At 35.9% G+C, this 27152-nt stretch overlaps 1 protein-coding gene across 1 annotated transcript in view; it reads right to left on the bottom strand.

The window, feature by feature from the left end:
- Positions 1-5921: 5921 nt before the first annotated feature.
- Positions 5922-27152, bottom strand: part of WDR11 (WD repeat domain 11) — a 52773-nt gene continuing 31542 nt past the window's right edge. Inside the window, exons 19-30 of the mRNA XM_063307273.1 lie at positions 25357-25528; positions 21540-21648; positions 18823-18885; positions 17745-17810; positions 15281-15458; positions 13860-13955; positions 13557-13722; positions 12796-12893; positions 12063-12208; positions 11052-11131; positions 9794-10758; positions 5922-8423 (exon numbers count right to left, since the gene is read on the bottom strand). Of these exons, the coding sequence (XP_063163343.1) occupies positions 10604-10758; positions 11052-11131; positions 12063-12208; positions 12796-12893; positions 13557-13722; positions 13860-13955; positions 15281-15458; positions 17745-17810; positions 18823-18885; positions 21540-21648; positions 25357-25528 (1329 nt within the window). The 3' untranslated portion in view covers positions 5922-8423; positions 9794-10603. The remainder of the gene's footprint in view (positions 8424-9793; positions 10759-11051; positions 11132-12062; positions 12209-12795; positions 12894-13556; positions 13723-13859; positions 13956-15280; positions 15459-17744; positions 17811-18822; positions 18886-21539; positions 21649-25356; positions 25529-27152) is intronic.

Below are 27152 nucleotides of genomic sequence, written 5' to 3'. Positions count from 1 at the left end.
AAAAATTGCAGTTGGAGTACAGGATCCCTTATAGATACTGATATCAAGCAAATGCATACAATTCTAACAGAATTTCTGTAAGGCTACACAATACACATCTCCCACAAGAAAAATGTACATAGTTCCAATCCTACTTTTACAGATAAGTCAGCAGCAACAGAATTCAAGGAACATTGGATTGTGCTGCACCTCCTTATCCTTCTTATACACCCATAAATTGGGGGGGAGGGCTGCCTGAGCCTCTTCCAAATGTTATCTCTTTGTTCTGCACTTTAAAAAACATTTCAGTCCTTTTGCCTAGGTAACCGTTCCTGCATACCTGTATTTCCATCAAGGTTATTTTTCTTACCCTCTACAAGGTATAGAAATTGGGTGGATGATTTCTCCAAATTTCTGCAACAGAGGGCAAAATTCTCAAGTGCAGGAATCCTTCTGCCACTGAAAAACCTCATGGGAGAAATTTCTTCATGATACCTTCCTGGAGATTTTACTGAAGCAGCCAGCCATAAAGGCTGCAGACTACTAGACAGGATTACGCAGTGAAACTCTGAGACATTTGCATATTCCTCTTGGTCCACAGATAGCTGTATGAATACAAGGGGATGAGACTTTGAAAGAAATCTCAGACATAAATCCTTCATCTACTTGAATGAAAACTGGTATGAAAAAATGAAGGAGAGTTTTTCTGCCTGGTGCTAGTTAAAATAATATTTAAAAGAAAAGTAGTCTTGGGTCTCATAAAAGGGGTCACAAAAATTGATAAACTGACTTTGCATTGGCTGACTATGCAAATCAAAACAAAAGACCTAGGGACTGGCCTACTATATATAAAGAAAGTATTAGCCATTTTTATAATATTCTTGTGTCTATTAAGAGCAGATAGTCTATAGCAAAACCCAGCATTTTGTAGACTTTTGATTATTACAGAAATATGCAAGATAAAATTATACTGTAATTCATAATTTGCTTAGTAATATTTTGAACTTTTAAAAGTTTAAAAGATATGCCACCTGTCACCAGCATTAGGCTGCCCCCTGTGATATCAGGGGTGGAAAGTAGGATTCTAGGCTGCATCAGGAATTCATCCCAAAATATTGTTCAGATGTTTTGCTCTTAACAATAGTAAACAATGGGTTTCCAAAACTTTAGACGTATTTTAATAAAATCTATCCAAATCTGATACCTGTCAATCCAGATTTAATCATAACAAAATTTTCTGATGTTATGGGATATTAGTGGGATATAACCTCTTTTTTCATTTCCACTAAGAGCACTGAATGTGAATATTCTCCAAGTTATTGTGTTATCAGTAAATGGCTAACTGGAGCAGTATTTCATTGGTTTTACAGAGTTCTGACAGTGACCCTGTAATATGTTTGCTTCTTCCAGCATTTTGCTATTTAAATTCTGGCCATGCCATTTGATTCAAGGTGATTGAAGCCTATAACAATAGCATAGATTACTCTGATAGCTTTGCAAGATGAAGTGCTGGAGAAAAAGGAATGAATGAATGAAACAGCCCACTCCCTGATAAGCAGCATTCCTATTCTGATAATGGCTTCTTATCAGACTGAAGTGCTTGCGAATGTTGCTTCCTCATATTTTACAGGAAAGAAAAGGGTAATTTTATTCTAGCTTGTCAAAATATCTCATTGGAACTGATAAATTGTCAAAAGTGAGATTACATTGAAATGGGAGAAAATGATTAACCTGTAACCAGTACCATTTTAGAGAAATCTCTGTATTTTATAGTAATAGGTCCTTTTTTCCTCCACATATTTGGAGGAAATAAGAAGATATCTGCACCTGTCAGCAGTACATCTTGGTACAAAAAGGAAAGTATAAAGCGTTTAGCGTACAGAAGATTGTTTGGGTATGCCATCTGTACATTGCTGAATGGACAGAACAGGGCAGCTCAATAACTGAACTGTTCAAAGGGTATTTCCACCGGCCATTTGACTGGAATTGCAGCTGAGTCAGGAAGTGGAAAGGATTTTGATATGAGCAAGATATAGTGTGGCGTGTAAGGTGATGAGAAGTGGTACATTGACCTACCGTAGTGTTTTCAATTGATAGCCTGTTCTTTTTACCTGGACATAAAATTATCCCTTCTCCTCACCAGACAACGTTCAGAATGACCAACAGCAAGAAGGAAATAATCTTTCAGTTGACCTTGTTTTATTTAGTTATGATCATTTTGATGCTGTCTACTCTTTGCAATAAATTCTAAGTGGCTTACAATTATTATTATTATTTGGACAGTTTTTATTATATTTTATTATTATATTTATTATACTGCATATATTAATATATTTTAATATTATATATTTCAAATTTCTATTACCATCTCCCCCAAAGAGGATTTATTTATAATAAATATTTTATTATTATATGGACAGTTATCATTATGAACAATTCTTATTATATGGACAGCTTGGACCGAAAACTCATGACTATTCCCTATGCCTTACAGCCCTGTAGTGATATTGATAGATTATAGCTGCCCCACAGAAATGGAAGCAGAGGTTTACTTCAAGTCAAACAAACTGTCTAAGAAGAAAAGCATGCATCTGCTGATTATGAAAAAGACAGCCAAGAACAACCACTGATGCAGGTTAAAAATTGGAACTTACTGAATGTACAGGAACATGAATATCAGAATAATGTAATTATTCTGTTCCACATTGAGGAACAGAACGCTGGCAAGGAAAAGCATTACATGGTCAATTTCTACAAAAGATCAAGGGTAAAGTGAATGAAGATAAAACCTGGCAGTGGCTTATAACTGGAACATTAAAAAAAGAAACTGAAGGATTGATTTTGGCTGCTCAAGAGCAAGCTATTCAAACTAATGCAATCAAGGCCAGAATTGAAAAATCATCAAATGATTCAAAGTGCAGATTGTGCAAAGAAGCAGAAGAAACAGGAGATCATATACTCAGCTAGTGGAAGAATATAGCACAAACTGACTATAAACAATGACATAACAGAGTTGCCAAAATGATTCACTGGAACATCTGTAAAAATTATCACATACCAGTAATGAAAAATTGGTGGAAACATATAGTTGAAAAAGTAGTTGAAAATGAACAAGTTAAAATACTGTGGGATTTCTGAATACAAACTGGTAAAGTTCTGGCACATAACCCACCAGATTTAGCTGTGTCTGAAAAGAAGTAAGTATGGATAATTGATGTGACAATACCAGGGGATAGTAGGGTAGAATACAAAGAATTGGAGATCATTAAGTATCATGATCTGAAAACCGAATTTGAAAGTTTATGGCATAAACCGGCAGTGGTGGTCCCAGTGATTATTGGCACACTGGGCGCCATACCAAAAAACCTTGGACCGCACTTAGAAAATCTGCACATTGAGAAAATTTCCCTCTGTCAACTACAAGAGGCCGCACTGCTTGGATCTGTACATATTCTACACCAATATATTATGACATCCTAGGTTCCTGGGAAGAACTCAATGTGAATGAAGGCTAACATCAGCTAAAGAATTGGCAGCTGTGATTTCATGTTGTATATACAACAACAATAATAATAATAATAATAATAATAATAATAATAATAATAATAATTTTATTAAACTTGTATGCCGCCCACCTCTCAACAAGTCTAAAACAACATGAGTAGAAGTAGTTTGCAGTATCATAACAATGTCAACAGTCTCCCATTAAAGTGCTGATCAACATAGCACTCTTCTCACTGGGACCTCTATGAGAGTACTATCTTAACTGCTTTTCCACATAATAACAGGTAGGAGTCATCCTGCTCTGAGAGAAGAAACTATTCCAAAGTGAGGTGGCAGGACTGAGGTGATCTTCCTGGCCCCACCTCAGTTACCTTCTTCTGGGGGTTGGGACTTTATCTACACATATTGAATGAGCAGATTCCACCAACATCATGTGGTCCCATAGGTGTTAAAAAGATCTGTGGAGCTGATAACAGATTGTTGTATGGAAAGAATTGGGGATGCTTATCCATCCTACTCCATACATTTTCTTCCTATGGTTCAACCCTGCACTGAAATTGCTGTGGTGTCTGGGTCTGCATGTGGGGAAAAAAGTAAACAAGCAGGGCAGAGTCCCAGCATTCTGAATATATGGATTTTTTTTAAATTACAATTTGTTTAGCATTTACTGAAATTCCTGCTTTGTATTAGAGCATACTGTAGATGCAAGATTTGAATTGTAAAATACAGTAATTCAAAAAAAGATAAATTGTAAAGAAGCAAACAGTGCAGATATACTGGCTTTACAGTTTATTTAGAAAATGTTATGCTTAGTATATTTTCAAAGGACTAAGCAAATATTAATGACAATAACACTCTGCCCATCGCCGAAGTCCTTGAGGCAAAATCTTTAAGGGAACTTAAGCTCATCAACAGCTAGAGAACTGCTGATTCTCCACTCCTGTCCTAGGCCTTGAATACTATTCCTCAAACACTTTTGACTTCCTCAAAGTGAATTATTTTCAGTATTGTAACCATTTTTCATATCTATTCCAACTCTGCAGTTGCCAGAAATTCATGATCAGCTATGATCACTATGGCATAAGCTCCTTGACAAATTCAACCTCAGCTTTGTGAATTATTCCATAGATATCATTCTATAATTAGTTCAGATTACACAATTATATTATACTTAATTTGACACTGGTGACTGCATTTAAGATGATAATATTAATAGTATACTATTAATGATAATGATGATGATATTAATAGTAATAGTTAAAAAGAATACTGTAAACCTGGAAAAACTGTAGAAAAAGACAATTAAGGGGATGGAGCAATTCCCTCTGAGCAAGACTTACACTAGTTGGGCCTTTTTATTTTGGTTAAACAGTGAGGTGGTGGCATTATACAAATATGCATATTTTAAAGAAAATGCATATGACATTCTAGCAAAGGGAATGCTTATTCATATAACATATAGGTTAGCTATAGAACTAGTTAACTACTATTCATCATCTTAAATCACTTCAAAAGGGAATTAAGTTCATATAAGGATAAGGCTGCTAATGGCTACTAGCAAAGGTGGTTTCATAGTTTGAGAGGCAATATGCCTTCAAATATCAATTGCTGAAGAGCATGAGTGGAGTTTTGGCCACTATAAGAACAACTTCCAGGTGTGATTCAATGTATTGGTTATGGCCTATAAAGCCCTATATGGCATAGGGTCCTGTTATTGGAGGGACTGTCCCCTCAGCTTTGTGAACTGGGTGGCTGGAGACCCTTGTGAATTTTGTTGCTGGTCAGAGTCACTATCTTGTTCATTATCGTCTTACTTATTTTGTTGATTTTGTTTTGTCATATTTTATTTTACCTTGTTACATTGTGAGCCGCCCAGAGTCATTCTGAGTTGGGCAGTGCTTAAATTGAATAAATTAAATTAGACATGTTCTTTTTATGGTAAATAAGTACAGTAAAATAGCATAATCATTTTAAAAATTGATTTAGATTACTAATTCACAACATAACAAAAACATTTAATAAGATTTGTTGATCCTTGTACAAGATTTTGATGGAAATAATTTCCAAGTTGTACAAAATATACAAACAATGCTTAAGGCTGCATTCTTATGCACATATAATTGGAAATAAATCAATTATATCCAGTTGGACTTACTTCTGAGTATCCTGCACTTGTAGCAAGCATACAAAGAGATATATCTAATACAAATAAGGCTTGTCTTAAACATCACAATACAAATTAAAAATGCCTAATGTCATCAAATAGATTTTTAGAATGACAACTGTGACATCTGATTAAAATGCTATAATGGTAGCTCCACTTCACAGTAAAACAAATACTACTCAGAATATGGCTAGAAATGTTATTTATACTTATTTTATGTATACCTTTTTTTTTCAACTAAAAGCTAGGTCTATTATGCACTTCCTCAAGGCCTAGTTGATTATTAGACCTATGTGAAGTCATTTTAACTTGCATTGACAAGTGTTAATTTTCTTCACCTAAGTAAACAGTCCCCTGGAACTGGCCAAAATGCTTCAAGGTTGGACAGCTTCAATGCATGTAGTGGAATTCAGTGTATTTTGACTCTGTCCATCCTGGAAGAGCTTTGGTGCACACTAGGGAGGCTCCAGCTAGGTTGCTTTGGTCTGTACTGCAGCACTGCCCATAGCATTTAATGAAACTATCCACCCTGGAAATCACTGCAAGCTCTGCAGGAGAAGGCTTTGAGGGGCTACAAAGCAAAGTAATGCAAAATGATCAGTCTTAGAAAAGCAGCAGCTAAGTTGCTTCATGAAGGTTCAAGAGGATGCTTTATCTGAACATTCACTGAAGCAAAGCATTCATTCAAATATTTAATTATATGCTTATTACTAAAGGCCTAACTGACATTACAAGCAGAGTTTGTCTGCAAATAATGTTCACCCTCCTAGCAAATCTCATAGAAACAGCTGTTATGTACAATTCAGAACTGGTAACCAGGCTTCTACACCAATTCATTGTAGCTTGTAGAGGGCAGGCAGGGCAACACTAATGTCATTACATAATAACCACATATACATTTTTACTAACTGTTGTCAGGAAAATGTGGGTTCATATCATTGAATTATCTAGTTAGGCTCTAACTACAAGGAAATATGAGCACTTCCATGCAATTATCCAGATTTTTAGTATGACTATTATAAGGTCTGATTAAAAATGCTGTAATGGCAGCATTACATGCATATAGATGTTTCCCATTATAGTGACCATAGATCAACTGTTTCCATTAAAATAATGCCCCTTCTAATATTCCCCTAGCCAGTGTTGCTAGAAAAAAATCATTATTTCATTCTTGCAAACTGAGAGGAATGCTTTTATGCAGGCGTTCCCTACATCATTGCATTGGAAATACTGTATAAATGTCCCAGATACTACAAATAACCTCTGAATAGTTACTTTCAGCCACGCTTTAGATGAATCCAATTACCTTTAGTTTCATGTGATTAGTACAGCTATTTTAATTCAATCATGTTCATTACATACTATCACTTACTAACCCAATTCAACTATCTTGATATCAAAGAGCCCTGAAACACTAAAAAGCCTCCTATGATTCAAATAGTGTGCAGATCAGGATTAAAATATTTTCAGTGCTCTCGAAATCAGAAATGACAATGCAAAGTGTAAAACCATACACGACTCTGCTAATCTGTGAATTGCTTTGTATGACGTAGAGAGACTGACGCGATTTTCAAAAGTGCTAAAAGGAATTCTCTGTCCCATGCATTTACATTACACCCAGAACTGATTACCTGGTTTATAGAAAAGTATTTGCAAATCCAGGTGTAAAAGTGTTTCTCTCTGAAAACTTATAAAAGTTACTGGGCCTTTCCCCCCCTTTTGTTTGTTCACTGCTCCAAATGCACTGCTATTAAGCAATGTAACTGTGATTGTTGTGATCCAAGTAAAAACTTAGTTTCACAATACTCCTACAATAGCACTCTGAGCTGTTTGGTTTTTCTAGTTAAGAAAGCTGACTATTTTCAGGTGTGAGGATGCAGAACTCCAGTTCCTGTGCAAGTCATGGTGAGATTTTAAAAATATGGAATGCAAAAAGAGCCAGAAAACAAGCACATTTGGCAGAATATTGTAGACAAGTTTAAATACTAAAGATCAAATGTGCTTGCCATTTTATCATGTATTCCCTATTAATACGTGACCATACAAGTAAAAGTTTATTTCAGATTACTTGGAAATATAATTTATTAAAGCCTTTTTATGTTGGTTCACTCCTGCTCTGCTACCACCATAGATTCAAATGATGGTCTTATGGCATGGCTTATCCTGCTTACCATCAGGCTGAACACAGCTACTTTAATCTCTCCCTGCTTCAAAGACTGAGTATATTCTGATATTTAGATTTATACTGTACCAACGCATTTTAATAATAATAATCCAACAGAGTGAAATTAGAATTCTTTGACAATGCAATAATCAAAAAGGGGCAGTTTGTAATTAGAATTTATCTCTAAGTGTGCAATCAAACATACATACAGTAATGCAATGATACACACAGAAAAGAACTGATACAGAAGTCTGGGGTTAAAAAGCTAAAACAGAAGGATCTATTAAGCAGCTGTTAGAGTAAAACTAGATGGAGCTAAGCCAAAATCATCTTAATCTGGTTGCATGTTCATTATGGCCACCATTTAAATGGCTTTAAAGGAGATTAAAAATTCATGGAAGATTAGATGAACAGCAATCAGATTTTGTGATGATATCAGTTAACTCCAGAGGAAGAAGCAGCATGCTTGTAAAGACTGGAGAGTGCTATGCCCCTCAGGATTTGGGCTGGTCACTGGGAGAAACAGGATGATAAACTAGATAGGTCTTTTTCTACATTATTATTGAAAAGCACATCCAACTGACTCCTTGGAATTTCATATATGGCTTTCCTCTAATTCCCTTGTTATTAGATTGGAAAAAATCAACTTATATCCCCATACCAAAAAAGGGAAACACTAAAGAATGGTCAAACTATCGAACAGTGGCACTTATTTTACATGCCAGTAAGGTAATGCTCAAGATCCTGCAAGGTAGACTTCAGCAATTCATGGAGCGAGAATTGCCAGATGTACAAGCTGGGTTTAGAAAAGGCAGAGGAACTAGGGACCAAATTGCCAATATCTGCTGGATAATGGACAAAGCCAGGGAGTTTCAGAAAAACATCTATTTCTGTTGTATTGACTATTCTAAAGCCTTTGACTGGGTGGACCATAACAAATTGTGGCAAGTTCTTAGTGGTATGGGGATACCAAGTCATCTTGTCTATCTCCTGAGGAATCTGTATAACAACCAAGCAGCAACAGTAAGAACAGACCATGGAACAACGGACTGGTTTAAGATTGGGAAAAGAGTACGGCAGGGCTGTATACTCTCACCCTACCTATTCAACTTGTACACAGAACGTATCATGCTACATGCTGGGCTTGAGGAATCCAAGGCTGGAGTTAAAATCGCTGGAAGAAACATTAACAATCTCAGATATGCAGATGATACCACTTTGATGGCTGAAAGCGAAGAGGAACTGAGGAGCCTTATGATAAAGGTGAAAGAAGAAAGTGCAAAAGCTGGTTTGCAGCTAAACCTGAAAAAAACCAAGATGATGGCAACCAGCTTGATTGATAACTGGAAAATAGAGGGAGAAAACATAGAAGCAGTGAAAGACTTTGTATTCCTAGGTGCAAAGATTACTGCAGATGCTGACTGCAGTCAGGAAATCAGAAGACGCTTAATCCTTGGGAGAAGAGCAATGACAAATCTCAATAAAATAGTTAAGAGCAGAGACATCACACTGACAACAAAGGTTCATGTGGTTAAAGCAATGGTATTCCCAGTAGTAACATATGGCTGCAAGAGCTGGACCATAAGGAAGGCTGAGAGAAGGAAAATAGATGTCTGGAACTGTGGTGTTGGAGGAAAATTCTGAGAGTGCCTTGGACTGCAAGAAGATCAAACCAGTCCATACTCCAGGAAATAAAGCCAGACTGCTCACTTGAGGGAATGATATTAAAGGCAAAACTGAAATACTCTGGCCACATAATGAGAAGACAGGACACCCTGGAGAAGATGCTGATGCTAGGGGAGAGTGGAAGGCAAAAGGAAGAGGGCCCGACCAAGGGCAAGATTGATAGATGATATTCTAGATGTGACGGACTCATCCCTGGGGGAACTGGGGGTGTTGATGACCGACAGGAAGCTCTGGAGTGGGCTGGTCCATGAAGTCACAAAGAGTCGGAAGCAACTGAACGAATAAACAACAACAACTAACTCCCTAGTTTGCAACAGTTGTTTAATTACTAAAAACAGGTTGGAGTGTATGTGTTCAGACAAGTTTTTTGCCTAAACTTTATCTCAGCTGGGAATAAAACAGCATGGTCAAATAGGTTTGGGGACTGCAAAATGGCTTTACACTGAAGTTTACAAGTTTCCTTTGAACAACATTCCTCAATTCTAACCTGTGATTAGTATGCAGGAATGTTTGAGAAACTGTTTGAGTTTTATGCAATTCATTTAACTTTCTGGCAAGGGAATCTTCTTGCACATGCACATTTCACAATAAAATGTCAGTATAGCTACAGTGCTGACTACATAAATAGTTTAGATCAGCAATATATTTACTCACTTGGGTAAATCACTAAAGATAAACCAGATGTAACAATTTCAAAGAATACTGAAATACATCTGTGTGATTTGTGCAGTGTGAAAGTTTTTTCAGTATTATTTGTGTAACTTCAGGGGACACATGGATGCAATCTTAAATAATGTGGAGCAGCAAAATGTTGGACTGACCCTAGTTCACAAATTTTAAACCATACTTTAAGATAAATATTCATTTCCTTATGTTGCTGAAAGCTTTTATAAACAGTTTTCAGTCAAAGACAAATATAGCACTGCTTCACACTAAAAGTATCTCTACCGATGTTAAAACAAAACACAAGACATACTTTAGTTATATTTCTGTTGTGATAAAAGATGTGTACTTAAAAAAAAAACCTTCATTGTTTCTGAAGATTTATTGCACTGATGATACATCCCATGGGAAATCTCAACGTCTAGCTGTCTTCTAAAGAGTTCTCATTCTTTGGCCCCTTCCTTCAGTTGTTCAAGTTCACTCAACAGATTTTTGCCTGATACTCCTGCTTTTGTGGCAAACAAAATAGCAGCCTGCTTAAACCCCAGAGACTTCAGGCTTCTGGAATAATCTGCAAATATTGCATGGATTAACTTCTGTGAAAGGCAGGTTAAGGAATATAGACGTGAACAATCAGGTATCAGATTTCTAGATGACAATGCTTAAAGCTGGCACTGTGTTCAATCTTGCTGTTAGATCTGAAAATACCAGACACTGAAATACATGTTTCCAATTTAACACACTGCCCGTTATCACTTAGATTCTATAGTCCTCCTTTATTCCATGGAGAATGTTATCCTTTTTGTCTTCTTCTCAAACTGAAAAAAAAAACCCTCCACTATTTAGTAGGTTTCTATGCTTGAATATACACGTAATTTCAAAAAAGGATATTTGCATCTTCATTAACTTCAATAGTGCCATACTTGAGGCAAGCTTCAAGAAACAGTGCAGCTCGATCAAAGTGCCTCATGCTGTTGAAAAGAAGAATGAATTATTGTGATATAACATAAGTTGTGTTTTGTGTGTTTGACTCCTTAAAAATATTTTTGTCACTGTGCAGTGACAAAAATATTTTTGTCACTGTGCATTCAGGTATCTGCAATAGAATCATTGATGCCTTTGATGCAAAACTTCAGAGAAAACCACAAATTCAGTCACTAAAATCTGAGTAAGGATCAATAAGGTGCCTGTATTTTTATTCATAAATGCAAATATATTACTGTTCAAATAAATATATTACATGCTTACTTGGAAAAAAAGTATGGTAAAAGACGTAAGAGACGGATCTCTTCCATTTTATGCCTTTTGGTTTCATGTTCAGTTTTTTTCAACTTGTGTATATTTATGTAAGTTATTTACAAAAAAAATCTATCACATGGAAAGTATACTACAAACCTCTACAGAAAGTTCTAACTAAGGAATTTTTAGCTACATTTACATTTTCCTTTATATATTTCTGTGCAACTATTTTTTCATTCAGAATATAACTTCAAATAGGCAATACCACAAAGACCTAATGCCTCATTCCATTTGCTTTATGATGTCAAAAGGTACCATTTTTGCTGTGTAACAGCATAAGCAAGGTACCCCTTTTGATATTGTCACTTAAGCAGTCCAACACCTCATACTCATAAATTGACTTCACTCAGGCTAATTCCCAGATAGTTGGGCACCCTAAATCAGATTCTTTATAGAATTAATATACTTTCTTTCTGAAAACATATTGGAACTGACAAACAGGCATCTTTATTGAGATAGGATTTTTAAATGACTTCTGTTTTGATTTTCAAGAGGTTGTATCTGTTTGATATAGATTTTTTAATGTTGATTTTTTAAAAGTGCAAAGCATACAGAGAAGTAGTTCATGTTTTTAAGTAAACTGAAGAAAATATATGAACTGACCTATGTAACATCTCCACCACTCTCATGAAACAACCCAGGGAAAGAAGAACAAGGATTGCCTTGGATTTTTGATTTATTTGTGGAGAACAAAGGTAATCCGCCCAACGCTTCAAAACATCAGCACACTCCTCTGAATTCAGGCGAACCTATGAAAGATTCAAAATATTTGAATACATTCCAGAAGCCAAGTCACATGTACCAGTAAGGTACATAAATATATCAATTCTTAATTTATATCACTTGCTTTAAATTATTTTCTAATTATTTAGAGAATAACGAGGAAGAGTCTGCAATTTCTGAAAAATAACATTGACAATATGCACCAGCACATTTGTTCATTCATGGTTTATGGCGATGTACAAACACTTCCTGTTCTAACTTAGAGCGAAGAACCACGCTGAGACAGTGAGTTGGTCTCTAGTGTTTATTGTACTACTCTAGTAGACAGAAAATCCTGCCAAACCGAAGGACCATGGGAAACCCACACAAATAAACCCAAAACTCAAGGCGGGTCTGCTCTGAGTTTCTTTGAAGGAAAGTTCAAAGCCTCTAAACTATGCATGCATTTTTCCCCCTGGATAGGGGCCCCCTCCTGCTCACCATCCGTACTCATGACACTTCCTATGAATATGCCAACTAGTATTTTCTCAGCTTTTTACCTAGTTATTATGTAATTATTTCTTAACAAGGAGCAAAACATATAGGACAGGAATCACACTGATAAACAGCCTACTTTTGCAAGCCATGCTGCTCGATTCCATTCACCATAGGTTTGTAGGTAACGACAGGCATCGGCAGCTTTATCTATTAAACACAGCAACTGGACACCCTCTGGTGGGAAAAAAAGGGTACCTAATCTTAATGAGTCACATTTTAAATAAAAAAAGAGTTATCAAGTCTTTTTCAGTTAAAAAGGATAGACAACCCTTGACTACTGCTTTTTGCAAAGGATAAAGTGCAAAGAGCTTTCTAGCCCATATCTTTCTCACTCAAGTTTAGTGTATTCTCAACCATTTAATACCATTTTGGTCAACAACCCATGACAAAAAGCCCAAAGAAATATATAAAAATTTCAAAGCAGAATTCATTTAGTCACAGCATTTGATTGTTAATAGTATTTGCCTCTACTTCACCTCCATTCTTTTTAATGGTCTATTAAAACAAAGAGCTGTGTAAATAAGAGCGTGTGCATCAATCTTTTCCTGAAGAGAGAAAAAGCAGTCCTCCACTGCACATTATTAGGCAAACTTTACAATACCTAAAGGAAAGAGAGATAATGTTGCATAGTTCTAAAACTGTTCCTTTATATGTAAAGTCATATCTGCAGTGCAATGCATGTGTCCCTTTTTTGCCAGTTGACTTTAGGATAGACAATGTGAGGGTCTAGCATTCCCATCTTACTTAAATAATAACAAGCTACATTTATTTTAATAGCTTTATGCTCAAATGTTTGAGGCGTTCTTGTATGCTCAATGCAGAAAATGGAAATTTTACCTGCCAGCTTTCCATTTGCAATCATGTTTGTTGCTACCAATTTAATAGTACTTTGGGAAGGTCCTGAGGAAGTAACTGTGGTGACAAGACATGCCTTGAGTGAATCACAGTAATAATACGGGTTCTCGGCACTGGTTTCCAAGAGCAACTGTACAGCTCTATCAGTCTGGAAAGAGGAAAAAGGAAACAGAGTGTACCAATATCCAGCACCAATATTGCTTAATTTTCTCCTACATTTTTAATAAAATACTTGCATCAAAGAAAATTAAACCAACACGATAAGCCAAAATTGGCTCTACAAACCTGGCCCAAAAGCAAGAGCTGATCTGTGCATTTCCTTGTGTGATCATAACTTGATCTTTTAACTTCTTGAATATTGACTCTTTCAAGCTGGAATTTCTGTATGAATCATGGGAAAAAGAATGTGAGCATTACCAAAAAAATGAATTTTGCTGTTATATAAATCCAGTGCCACTTCTAAAGATATTACAACCTACTGGCTTGATATTATCCTTTAATGGTGTTATATTCATATGGTATAAAGGTATAAAAGGTATAAAACAGCCTCTGTGCACTAACATTCATTGAAATGTTTTATCCATGTCAATCAATAATACAAAACAAAAATACAGGAAAGCAGCAGCAGACCGAGAGATAAAATAGAAAGTAAATTGGCAATGAGGCACAGAATAGAAACTGGTTCAATTTCTGTTGATGCATCAGTTCCATACACATGTATTTAGGTGAACAGACAGACAGAAAAACATGGCCATTAAAATGTGAAAAGAAAAGCTTTTGATAAATGTTAAAAGGCAAGGCAAGAAAGTAAAAGAAAGTGGGAAGAAAATGGAAGAATCTGGATATAAGCAAATAGTAAGGGAGGCGCAAAAGGAATTGGGAGGACAAGTAAGAAGGAATGAGATATTAAGTGAGCACTAACAAGGTCCTGATGCTTTGTCCAGGATTATGGCTGTGGTATTAGAATATGCATATAATAAGAATGTAGCAAATGTCTGCTAAGAGTAAACTTTTCTTAGTGGTACAATACTATAATAGATAGTTCCCAGGTTAAGAACACCTGGTTTATGGACAACCCAGTTAAGAATGGAGCCTATTGTAGCAAAAATTCGAGTTAAATACACAATGGTTCAAGTTAATTACACAATACTACTTATACAGTATTATACAATAATACTGTTCTGGCTTACATACAAATTCGACTTAAGGACAGACCTTGGGAGTAATCCAAATATGTTGACTCATTTTGCTACAAAGAAAAATGAAGACTCTTGCTTGTCACTGAAGTAAAGCAACTGTTTATTTCTTACACATTAGGAGGCAGAAATCTTGGTACAAAAGCCCTCTATAAGCTTCTCAAATTCATCATAGCTAAACTAATTAGGATAATGATGTTTGGGGAAAAAATGTAACTGAGTCTCAGGCTGTGGGATTGTGTGATTATAAGCATAAAATCTGCTCCACTTCTTCCAGACAGCACTGCTGTAAATTCAATGGATCCTGCACTGTACAAATTACAACAAGCAGCATGAACATATAGGCAAGTATGTGAGTTCTACCCAATTAAAAAAAAGAATAAAGTAACATATTAACATGTGTTTGTACATCTGACAGCTTCAAATGAAATGAGAAGAACCTCGTGAAAATTAAAAAAATATATTTTTGTTGATTTGAACTGACTTACTCTTTTAAAAATCATGCAATACCTGGAAATAGGAATTTTCACAGAGAGTATCGTAACATATATCTAGTGGACTGATCCATTTTTCTTGAGAAACAAGTGTGTCTTCTGCTTTTACAGTTAATGATTTGTTACAGGAATAAGTATGCAAATAATGGGCAGCAACAGTCCAAAAGTGTAGTTCAGATTCATCTCCATACAGCCTGGGAAAAATAGAAGCCTAAATTAATGGTTCAATAGCATTAAAAGTTTTTGAAGCCTAACTGCGTAAGATGCAGTAGCACCCTTACCAAGAGATATTGCAGAACATAGGCAAGATGTGAAAATAAAATCTAAGAGCTAGTGTAATGTAGTGGTTAAGGTGTTATATCTGAACCAGGAAGATCCATATTCAACTCTTCACTCAACTACAGAGGTCACTCAGTGACTTTTGCTTAGTCTTTTCTCTCAGCCCACCTATTCACAAAATGGTTTTTTTTTTTTTTGGTAGGGATAAAAATGAAGGGAGCCCAATGGGTATCCATCTTGAGCTTCCCAAAAGAGGTCAGACATAAATGAAATAAATAAATGAAATAAATAAATAAATGAAAATAATTTAACAATTTTTAGGTAAAGGCTTAAGTGCAAGTGACTCAATCTCGTGCTACTTCAGAAAGTAGATAGGACAATTTTTTTGCATATAGAAAATCACATCATCCCAAGAGAAAGTTAGCTCAGAGTTCTCTCCCATGCTGGTCTTCTCCAAGCACTGACCAAGCATGCTATATACTTCACAACGCATGATCACCAACCCAAAAAGAAAAGTTAGATTAAAGTCAATGAGTGCATTCACACATCACGTTAAACCAGCCTTGCACTCTCAGATGTACTTTATTCTTTAAATTTATTTATGGACTTTCTACTCTTAGGAACTTAAGGTAATTAATACACTAGAATAAAATATGAAAAAATACTAAGGAAAAATACTAAGATTATCATTGGTACAACATAAAAGGCACGGCTGAAGAGAATGTTCTGAACTATTTTCCTGAAAGCAGGAAGATTAGGGACTAAACATAACTCTTGAGGGTACATTCCACAGCTGGGAATAATTTAAGACTACAACTCCCATCACCTTTGACTATTTAACATGCTGAGAGGGAGGTTATAGAAGCTATAACAACAGCTGGACACTAAGTTCTATTGTCTACTTTCCTCATTCCAGGAGGCCAAGGAGGAGAGTCAGGAAGGATCTGACTAGTCACAGCTTGCCATGATGCCTGAATTTAGAACTATGGTCACTTCAAAGAAGTTTCAAGCAGAAATAAAATTAATCAAAATTTTTGAATTTTTCATCCCTGCTTCATTTGGACAGTGGACTTCTAACCTCCAAGATTCTCAGCATATTGTCTAAAATGTTCACCATGCTGTCTGTGGAATTCTGGGAGTTGAAATCTGCACATCTGGAAGTTTCCCAGGTTGGGAAACCCTGTGCTAAAAGTATTACTCCTAATGTTACATGAATGCAGTTATTATGAAATTGTATCACACTTAGACATATTACTCTAACCTCTGTGCCCCATTTAACTATCTTAGTATACAAGGTAGGGCAGAGTTCACCCAACACGCAAGATCTTAAATCCAGGTTAAGAAAGCACAGTTGCTACATGTAATTAACATACTATGCTTCCTCCCAAATAAACCATCTTACAGCTTAGAATTATTTATTTAATTTTTATCCCACCTTTATTATACTGTAGCTGAGTTTACACTAAATGCTGAGACAAGGACTGAGTTTCCAAAACACGCTATTCCAAAAACTTGTGCAACTATTCTAGCATTTTGCACAAATCCAACCAAGGTGCCTCACAGATGTCAAAACCCCATAAATCTTACACATATGCATATCTATCTGCAACAGTAAAAAATACTAGATTTTTAATCAATGTTAAATTGGTTACCTCGGAACCAATAGGCTGAATGAAAGCATTTCCTTCATAACAGTTATTGCACATAATTTTACAATGGTTAGGGTAAGTAATTATAACTAACCCAACAAATAAAAGATACTAACAAAATTTCTTCACATTCTTCATTTCTATACAAAAATTAGGTAAAGGTAAAGGTAAAGGTTTCCCTTGACATTAAGTCCAGTCGTGTCCGACTCTAGGGGGCGGTGCTCATCTCCGCTTCAAAGCCGAAGAGCCGGCGTTTGTCCGTAGACACTTCTGTGGTCATGTGGCCGGCATGACTAAACAGAATGCCGTTACCTGCCTGCCAAAGCAGTACCTATTAATCTACTCACATTTACATGTTTTCGAACTGCTAGGTTGGGAGGAATACAAAAATTAACACAACACTAACTGAATATAATCCTAATTGGTCTACATTTTTATACATACATAGTGTACCAATTTTGAAAGAGAAAATAGATATTCAGGCCTAGCACTACATAAGAACTATTTCTAAAACATCAATTTTTGGAGGGTATTTAGTCAATATTATATTACCTTGAAACCAATAAGCATCGCTGCAAGAGAGTGAACTCTGGATCAAGCAAAAGTTTCTTGACATCACTGTAAAAAGTTAAATCGTTACAGGCATATATTATGAACCCCTCCCTGTTTTACCAAAGATGGTTTTGAAAAGAACAAAAAAAAGAAGCACCTCTTTATTGGGAAGCAAACTAATCTCATTCATTTTAGCAGAATGAAAACAATAAATAAAAAATACAACTGAACTGTATCTTACTAATGTTACATGACAGTACAGATAAAATTACTGTATCACTGTAACAAGCCTTAAGTCTCTTGCAGCTTAAAAATGCCTGACCAAAAAGGTAAGCGCATGCACACACCCACACACGTAGATATACATATATACACTGTTCAACTAATGGCTTATTACTTTTGTGAAATGGTACCTATCCCCATGGAAGAACCCATATCAACTCTGTAACCATAGGATAAATTGGCCTGATTAGTATGGAAATATATGTGTATGTGTGGTGTATGGGTACATATGTGTAAACATGTGTATAATATATAGCCAAATGTTTACATATAGCATGGTTCAATTGTAAGGAGTCTTGACTTTTCTACTGGAATATTTTTTCTAGTCTTTTGCTAGCAATAGAAAGACAAGGATTTTGTGCTCAATATCCTGAAATTCATAAATATTAATTAGCAACAATTTTTGCTGAAGGCACAAAATCATAGTACGTGCTTTAATTTCATCAAAGTCTTGCCTTAAGAATCTTGTTATCACATTCTCATCAGATGTGATTACATAATGGCTCCACAGCTATTCCAACCATTTTTAATGTTGTTATAAATATATTACGTATTGGGGGAACTAAATAGGAAGTAATATAGCAGTATGACTACAAGCAGAAATACCAATCCAAGAAAAGAATTACAACTGATGTTGGGAACTAAGAAAGCTACCTTACTAAATATGTTAAATTATTAAATCAGATGTGTTGGAAATTAGAAACCTAATACAGACTCAGTAGTATAACAAAAGCAAACAAAAACATTTTATTAATCCATTTGGAAAACATAATACAATAAATTGAAATATGCTTACTTGGACAATGAGTACAATTGCTCTTGCAACATATTTTTAACATTTTCATTCTCTGGATAATTTCTGTAAAACAAACATTAGATTTAATAGTCAAATATTGATTATGTGACATCAAGTAGTTTTTGACTCCTAGTGATCACAATAGTCAAATATTGGCAGTCTGAAATTATTTTTATGTTATTTTATTTATTATTCAAATTTCTATCACCACCCATCCCCCCCCAAGGAGAATTAAATTTATGTGCTATTTCCTGAGTTCAACTTGGGTAAGACTCAAAACTTGTCCTAGAACCACTGTACGGAAGTTAAGATTGTGTCTGGTTATCATTGCTTTCTTGGAGAGTTTGTTTTTAGAATGTGGTTTTTGGACGGGCAGGAAATACGGGTTGGCAGACAAGCATGGGGCATTTTGAGTGGACCCGGGCTTGATTTCCTGGAGCAAATTGTGGGCATTTGTCTTGGATGGAGCCAGATCAGATGCTCTACAGTTAGACTTGCTTCACTTCACTTCACTTCACTCTTCAGCCTCACTATAACAACTTGGCCAGCTTGGCACAGCAGTGGTGAGTCAAACTGCTGGTTGAACTACACTGCCTGGTTAAAGAAGACATTAAGATCATTTGACAGAGGCCATTATTTGCAGAATGGATGACTGGAGATGATGATGGAGGCCTCTGAAGGCCTTCAGCTTTGGATGAGAAGGTCCACCAGAAAATGTGGGTGTCTGATGGTAAGTGGGGCTGGGAAGTACAGTTTCTTCGGACTGCAGTTATAGTGTTATGACCAGCGAAGGAGGACAATGGGAACATTGGTGATGCTTGTTATTTGTATTTACTGGGGCTCTGCAGGTAGGAAGGAGCTATCTAAGGTAAGAGGGCTTTTCAAGCATGAGGTTCTCTTAATTTTTGGTATGAGGTGCTGGGATGTTGTAATAACAGGGGTGGGAGTGCGTTTAAGGTTCCAGTGTGAGTGCATAGCCAAATTACTAGCAGCACCTGGAGAAGTAGGTGGTACTGATTATGAGATTACAACCCGTGAAATAACTGTTTAGGCGATGGTTAGGGTTAGGGTTAGCACTTGGGTGGCAGATGTATGCCGGTTTTGGTGAGTTGAGGGAGACATGACAGGAGGCATTGATCACACCATTACAGAAAAAAAGAGACCAAAATGTAGCATTGATCTCTATTTCTGGCCTAGTTGCCTCATACCTGGGTTGATTCTGAAGCTGCTGATGGTAAGTAACAGTTCTATTAACTGCCCAACTCTGGTTGTGGAAAGATCTTGCAACAGTAACTCATGCCCCTAACACAGCTTGCTTGAAGTACTGCAGTGGGCTGAATATGAAGCTGCCTTTGAAGACCACTTGGAAGCTTCGGCTAGTTCAGTATGCAGAAATCCAGTTACTGGTTGGCACTTCTTACCACAAGCATGTTACACTTGTGCTTCAGGCTTCCTTTTGACTTTTGGGTGCAATTCAAAGTACTGATCGTTACTTATAAAGTCATCTGTATTTGGCACTAGATATTAGCAAGGCTATTTTCTCGCACTGCAATCAACCCTGGAGTCCTTGGTACAGCAAACAACAGCCCAGTCAAGGAATTCCCAGGGAGAGAACAATACCTCCACCAACACAACCTGGACAAGCCATGGTATATAAACAGAGAGCAAGGCCCACTCCCTCTCTGCACTGGAGATGTTACCTAGTCTGGCAATGAAACATCTGCAAGAAAACAGCAAGGCTCAGAGAGCACCAAGGACTCCACAGTTCAATCCTGAGCTACAAATATTCACTTCAATTAGTGCAATCAACCCATCTGACCCATGCATCTTGGAAGGAATTGATAGTGATCCTTATTTCCATGACGTATGCTGAAACACATAGGTGCTGATGTTTAGTGGTTATTATGAAATAACTTCTTGGAAATCATGTTGCCACCGCATTGATTTTCAATGATTTCCAGAAGCTAGGAAACTGTTCTGAAGGGCTTATAATGAGCAATGAGATCCCAATGATTAATTGAAGCTTATTTATTATGGGTTTTTAAGGTGTTGTGTGGGTTTGTTTTAGTTCTTAGCATGGATGTTTCAGTAGAAATTGCATTTGTTTTATGGTATGATGGATGTATATGCATATATAGTTAATAAATGCCAACCAAAACTGCAAAGAGCTTCAGAAGTCTTTGTAAACTTCTTTCTCACAGAGTGTGAAAGAGTCTAATGTGGGAAAGGATTTTCCCCTTTCAATGCAGTGTCAGGCAATTACACACACATACACACACACATATAGGGTACATTAACAGATAACAAATCCACAAGACTCTAAATCATAAATCTAAGGATTCCACAAGGATGTTGCTGTCTTTTCTCATTTCATAGACCATCTAGAAATGGATGCAAAAAGCTGCACATCACTGATATGATCATCAACATGCAAGTTTGCAAACAAATGGACAAATAAATAGCAGGACATTCAAGGATGTTTTGCAATTCTTAGCAGAACCATGTTGTAAAAGAAATGCAACACAAATGAGAAAAACATACTCTGCATACTGGTGAGCACATTATGTAATTATGAAGATGCATAGCCAGAATGTATGCCATTCAAATTTTACTGAAGTAGTGGAGCCTTAGGCTCCACTCATTTACATTTTAACCCTTAGTTGCATGTTGCTGTTATATAAAACCAAAGGCCTCAAAATACTAAGAAGAAGTCTTACATGCATGATATGTCCAAAGAATACTTATTATCCCAAGGCTGGTGAAGTAAGAAAGCTTTTAAAGCTAAGGACGCTCTTGGAGGAAGAAGATATGGACACCATATAGGTTCTAGAAATAAAAATAGGGGAAGACAAAATAACTAAAGTCAATACGGAAGTCAGTCTGATGACAAGACTAACATTTGCTCTACCCTTAACTAGTAACTACTCTTATTAAACTCTTCTGAAAAATGAAGTGTAAAAATTATTGCCATAGCAATACCAAGAGATTAAAGCAAATGAGTAGCTTCTTACTGAATAGTGTGTACTTTTCAAATATTCAGAATAAGAAAGAGAAAAGTGGCAACTAATGGGAAGTGATATGCATTGAACATCTTAGATAAACAGTGAAAATACCTTGTATTTTATTGTTTGGAGGGTTGAGATTTTGTGTATTAGTAGTGTTTCTTCAGGATTAGGGTTTAGCATTGTGTTTAGATTTTAAAAGCTGATTATCCTTTGTAGAGATTCATATAGAAATAAATAGTTTTACCATGTTACTTGTACTAGCTTCACAGAGCCACAAAAACAAAAATATGACAGATAACTTACAATGAAATTTATTTTTAATGTTATCAAGGTTTTTACTCATGTCATAATCTGGTTAATGGCCTTTAGAAGAAATCTTGTAACAGCTTCTTTATGGTGGTTAAGCTCCTAAAATAATGCTTGCATTTGCAAGTTTGTAACTGTTGCCTGTAGATTTGTATTTTGCTAACAGGAAAGAAGACTAGACAGGACCACTGACCTTTTATCACATACATTTTTTTGTGTTGTCTGGTTCTATAAAGATATATCACTTGACTTGTTAGATGCCCATAATGAACAGGGGCATGAAAAGGCTGCAAAGGAACCCCAACTTCCAACTCATGAGTGATCCAGATGGATGACTCTGTGTTTTGGTCTTAACTCTCAACAATGCAGATTATTGGACTGATTATTATTGGAAATATTAGGCTTAAAAACATTTCTCCATTTGTGTCACAATGTAGTTTCATAAGGTTATCTGTACATATACCAAGTTGGGGTTAAACTACTTCAAATCTTTCCACTGAGGAATGTAAACAATATTTCAAGCTCAAAACAAAATTTGGAAGAAAATTTGAAATTTCAAGGAGGTTTTGCGGTCCCCCTCTCAAAAAAAGCACCAGAACGGGACTGCCATGCTTATCTATTTCCATTTGTTTAAATCAGTATAGCCAATTTAATAGCATAGACCTTTTCTGTTCTGCTGCTATTGACTGAGATTAGAACGGATGATGTGGGATGATGTAAGGAAAAGAAGCAGTTACTAAACACATAATTAGAGCTGAAAAGCCATTGTTGGTTGTGTTTAGTTGTTGTATTTGCCCAGACAGAAAAATACTGCTTTTAGCTTCCTGTCTGCCAGGTATGCAAATTACTGCTTTAAAAAAATGAACTAAAAATTAAAAGCATCTGCTATTAGGAAGAAAGCATTTGTAAACAGCATGCATCTATGGTTTACAGCAGTTAAACAAAGGTGTGAGTTAGTTATTATTCATGTGGTAGCAAAGAGTAACACACAAGTGGAAACAATTGTTTGCTATATGGGTTTTAAGAAATTTGCAAAAGGGATTAACCAATCACCCCCTCGGGCAATTTTTATGCAAACTTAGTTCATGCCTCAGTCAGCATGGAAAGCCAACCCACTTACACTTGTGAACTTGGCATGAAAATCAAGGGGGAAAGGGTGGTTGCTTGCTTGCTTGTTTGCTTGCTTTTGGAGATCCTATTGTTTTCTATTCCTTAAGTCTTTCAAATGTTGTCCAGTCAAAACACAGAACCCTATAACCACTTTAAATTTGGTTGGAAAGCAGACAATCAGAAATGTTCCAATGGAAAATTCTCAGTGGGTCTGTTTTCAGAGCTTGAAATAAAACATTTCCTTTTTTGCACACCCTTCTACTTTAGCTATGCAGTCAGTGCCATAACTTAACACAAAATTCTAGAGAGATATGAGATGGGTTATATATCTATATATATCTATAAGCCATTGTGATTTCCTGTTCTGATTCTGATCAGCAATAAAGATAAAAGTCAATCATACAGTCATATGGTAAAGCAGTGCTAGAGATTTTACAAGATAGAAGGGGAAAATTCTTTCTATACAGATAATCCCACATGCTTCACAGAAAGATGTCTGGCAATAAATTGAACATTTTAGAATGTCTGGATATGAGTAAGCCCATGAACAATAGACATGGTTTATGTATTTAACAAACTGGTACTCAAATGGCTTAGCAAAAAGAAAAAAAAACAGTATTTTACATTGACAGACTGCATCAGTGATACAAGAGCTACAAGTAGAAACTTTGCAGAAAATACAAATTATACTACCTTTTGAATATACTAAATAGAAAACTAGAGTTTATTTTAAAGCTGGACATTATATATGACACAGAGGCCTTCCACTGTTTGTGAGCAGCAACTGAAGTCACCTTTTTGCAACTTATATACACTTTTGTTATTTTCATATAATGTGAGAAGAAAAAAATGGATATACTTCATTGATTAAATTTCACAATTAGAAGTATAAACAATAAAATCATGTTTGTACACTCTAATTTTCAGCAAATAAATGTTAAATGAATGGCTGTGAAACAAAAAAGTTATTATCTGTATGTGTATATATGGGGGTTTTTCCTTAAAATTTTATTTTCATATTTGTAAGGTATATAGAATCTTTTTGATATCGAGCAGCAAATAAATTGCTATATTAATGTTGAAATTAAATTGAAAAGCAAGTGTTCATGTGTTAGGGAATGAAAATTCCTTGCTCTTCTTAAATAAAAAACATACATGAATCTTCCCCAAAGATCCAGGTTAAGTTTGACTGTAACTGTGCATTCAGTTATTGTTTTTTTTTTACTGTGACCAATATACTCCGTTTGGACATAATGACACATGCCTTAGTTAAACCTTGATTGCCCTGCTGAAGCACAATCCATGTGGGATTTATTTATTTGTTGGTTGGTTTTTCAAATTTTTATGACCGCCCATCTCCCCCAAAAGGTTGCATTGAACTGAAGTCTGTGCATGCAACTAAATTTTCTGACCTTCTCTTCCTACTGCAAAGCTAATGGATCCTCCAGAACAGCATGCAATGTGTTGCAGGGAATGCAACTAGCGCAGAGAGAACTGTAATTCAGAAAGTGCTGAACTACAACCTGCAGCATCCATTATCATCAGTCATGCTGGCTGGGGATGCTGAGAATAGTAATACAGCAAGATCAAGTAGGCTGTGAGTTACCCATGAGTTCAGGGAAAGGAAAAAGATCAAAAGCATGTACAGCATGATATATGACCATTTGCAAATTGGGATATTTGGATCCAAGCCAACATATGCATATATAGTATAAATGAAATTATAACCATTATTTTGTGATCAAGAGCTAGAAACAAACAAACCTTTGAAACTATAGTTTATTTATTTGTCAGCCCTGGGACTGGCTGTAAGACCTCCCTGCACTGAAAATAGGGCTAAAAAACCAGGCTCAACTTCCTTGCTTTTTGACAATTAATTTACTTTGCGTCTAAAATTCTGAGTTTTCTTGGCTATTCCACACTGTTCTTACAGTGTAAATTAAAATCATCCCAGTTCTTATGCCTACAATTTGAAACTTGTATCACATGTGTAAATAAAATGCCTCTGCCTCATTCCAATGCTGGCTGAAACATTCCTGTTCTGCTGCAGCAAATAATATACAATGTAATCCCACCAAAAAAAAAGGGAGGGGGGACCCAACCCTTCCCTTACCTGACAATTCTTGTTCATCCATTCTGAAGCACGCAGGCTTCATTGTCATTTCTAGCACTCTGATGCAACCATCATCTGAAGCTAAGATCACTTTATCTGAGGTACACCAGTCAACATCAAGTACTCGGAAATTGACATTTCTGCCACTTCTTAAACTGCTTACCATCTGCACCTAAAGGATACAGCAAATCTTAGCTTTAAAATTATTATCAGAATTGGGACACCAGAAATGTTCCTGGTGGTACTTGTCATGTACCACCATTATTTTAAACAGAAATGTAAAAGAATTTCACAGATTACTCATTATTCTGCATACAAATTAATACTAGTATTAATTTCTGCTTCCATAATTGACAGAAATATATTTCATCTCTACAGCACAGCTTATCTTTTAAAGCCACTTACTAATATCTTGAATTCCACAGTAATCCTGTGGAGATTTCCTGAACTGAAAAATCACAAAAAAATTAATGTTTTCTTCTTTCCTAGTGTGAATCTTAATTTCAAATACTGATGTGATTATTCCATTTATTACTTTTAAAGAAAACATATTGTAATCAGTATTATTTGGTGGGTGTTCTTCCCTTTTATAACAAATTCCCCATTTAAAAAGAATACAGTTTTGGATAAAATGTGATCATCTTACATATCAAAATATATTTGAAAAATATTAAGTAATTTTAATTACAAAAATATCCTTCATTCATTGTGTTGGTTGATTTATTTCATTGGTTTATTCTCCAGGAGTTCAAAGCAGCTTACAGTGATTCATTTTATTTTTCCCCACAACAACCTTGTGAGTGTGGACTAAGAGTGTGTGATTGGCCAAAAGCCATCTAGTGAGCTTCCATGGCCAAGGATGGGCTTGAATTTGGGTTTCCCCAATCCTAGTCCAACACTTTAACCACCGGAAAGAATGATGTAATAATCTGAATATAAGTGTATTATCCCTAATTTGGCCTCTACGTAGAATCAATAATTCTAAACAGGTTTACTGAATTAAAGGAGCCCTTTCTGTATAAATAAGCATTTAATGATTATTTCCTAAGGATTTACACTTACCTATTACAGTAAGTAAACACAGACCCTTGATTTTATAATGTCATAATTCTAATCTTATTAGCTATTAGGCTTGCTTTAACCTTGTGGGTTAAATTGTGGGTATCTAATATATCCCTTACTTAGTTTTAAATATGGGGAATCAGAGCAGAAAGAGCAACACTGAAAAGAAAAAAAACGTCTAGTTCATATAGTCCCTTGCTTAACTATAATGGTGCCAGGTCCTAAAATGTTTGGATGTGGAATTAGTTTACATTTTCTGTCTATGTAAAAAAGAAAAGCATGCTGCAACAAAGAAAGGAAAGGCCCAGTTTGAAGGATGAAGCTACTATTTTGCTATGAAATAACCAGGTTTTGTAGTCAAATCTGTGCTGTTGTTTAGGAAATACATAAAGATGCATCAGTGGAAAACTTGGATTTAAACGAATTTATATAAATTGGACTTCATCATTCACTGACTTAAATCCACTCTGAAAGAACATGGTGGTATTTATATGCTACTACTTCTTTCAACTAGCCACTTGCAGCCTGTATTCCATGAAGGGAATAACAGCAGAATAAGATTTAGGTATTTTCAATACTGCACAATATCTGCTAAGCAACCTTCTACTCAGTAACTATAGATTGATCAGGATGTGAAGCTTCTGGGGTATTGTGGGTCACAACTCTTGCTTCCTCAACTTCCAGAAGGCTGCAGGGGGTCATCTAGTAATGTGATGTCATCAGAAAGAGCCAAC

The sequence above is a fragment of the Candoia aspera genome, chromosome 6 (genome assembly GCF_035149785.1).
Source record: "Candoia aspera isolate rCanAsp1 chromosome 6, rCanAsp1.hap2, whole genome shotgun sequence".
Taxonomy (NCBI): domain Eukaryota; kingdom Metazoa; phylum Chordata; class Lepidosauria; order Squamata; family Boidae; genus Candoia; species Candoia aspera.
The sequence above is the reverse complement of the archived record's forward strand: the minus strand, read 5'-3'. Positions and strand labels throughout refer to the sequence as shown.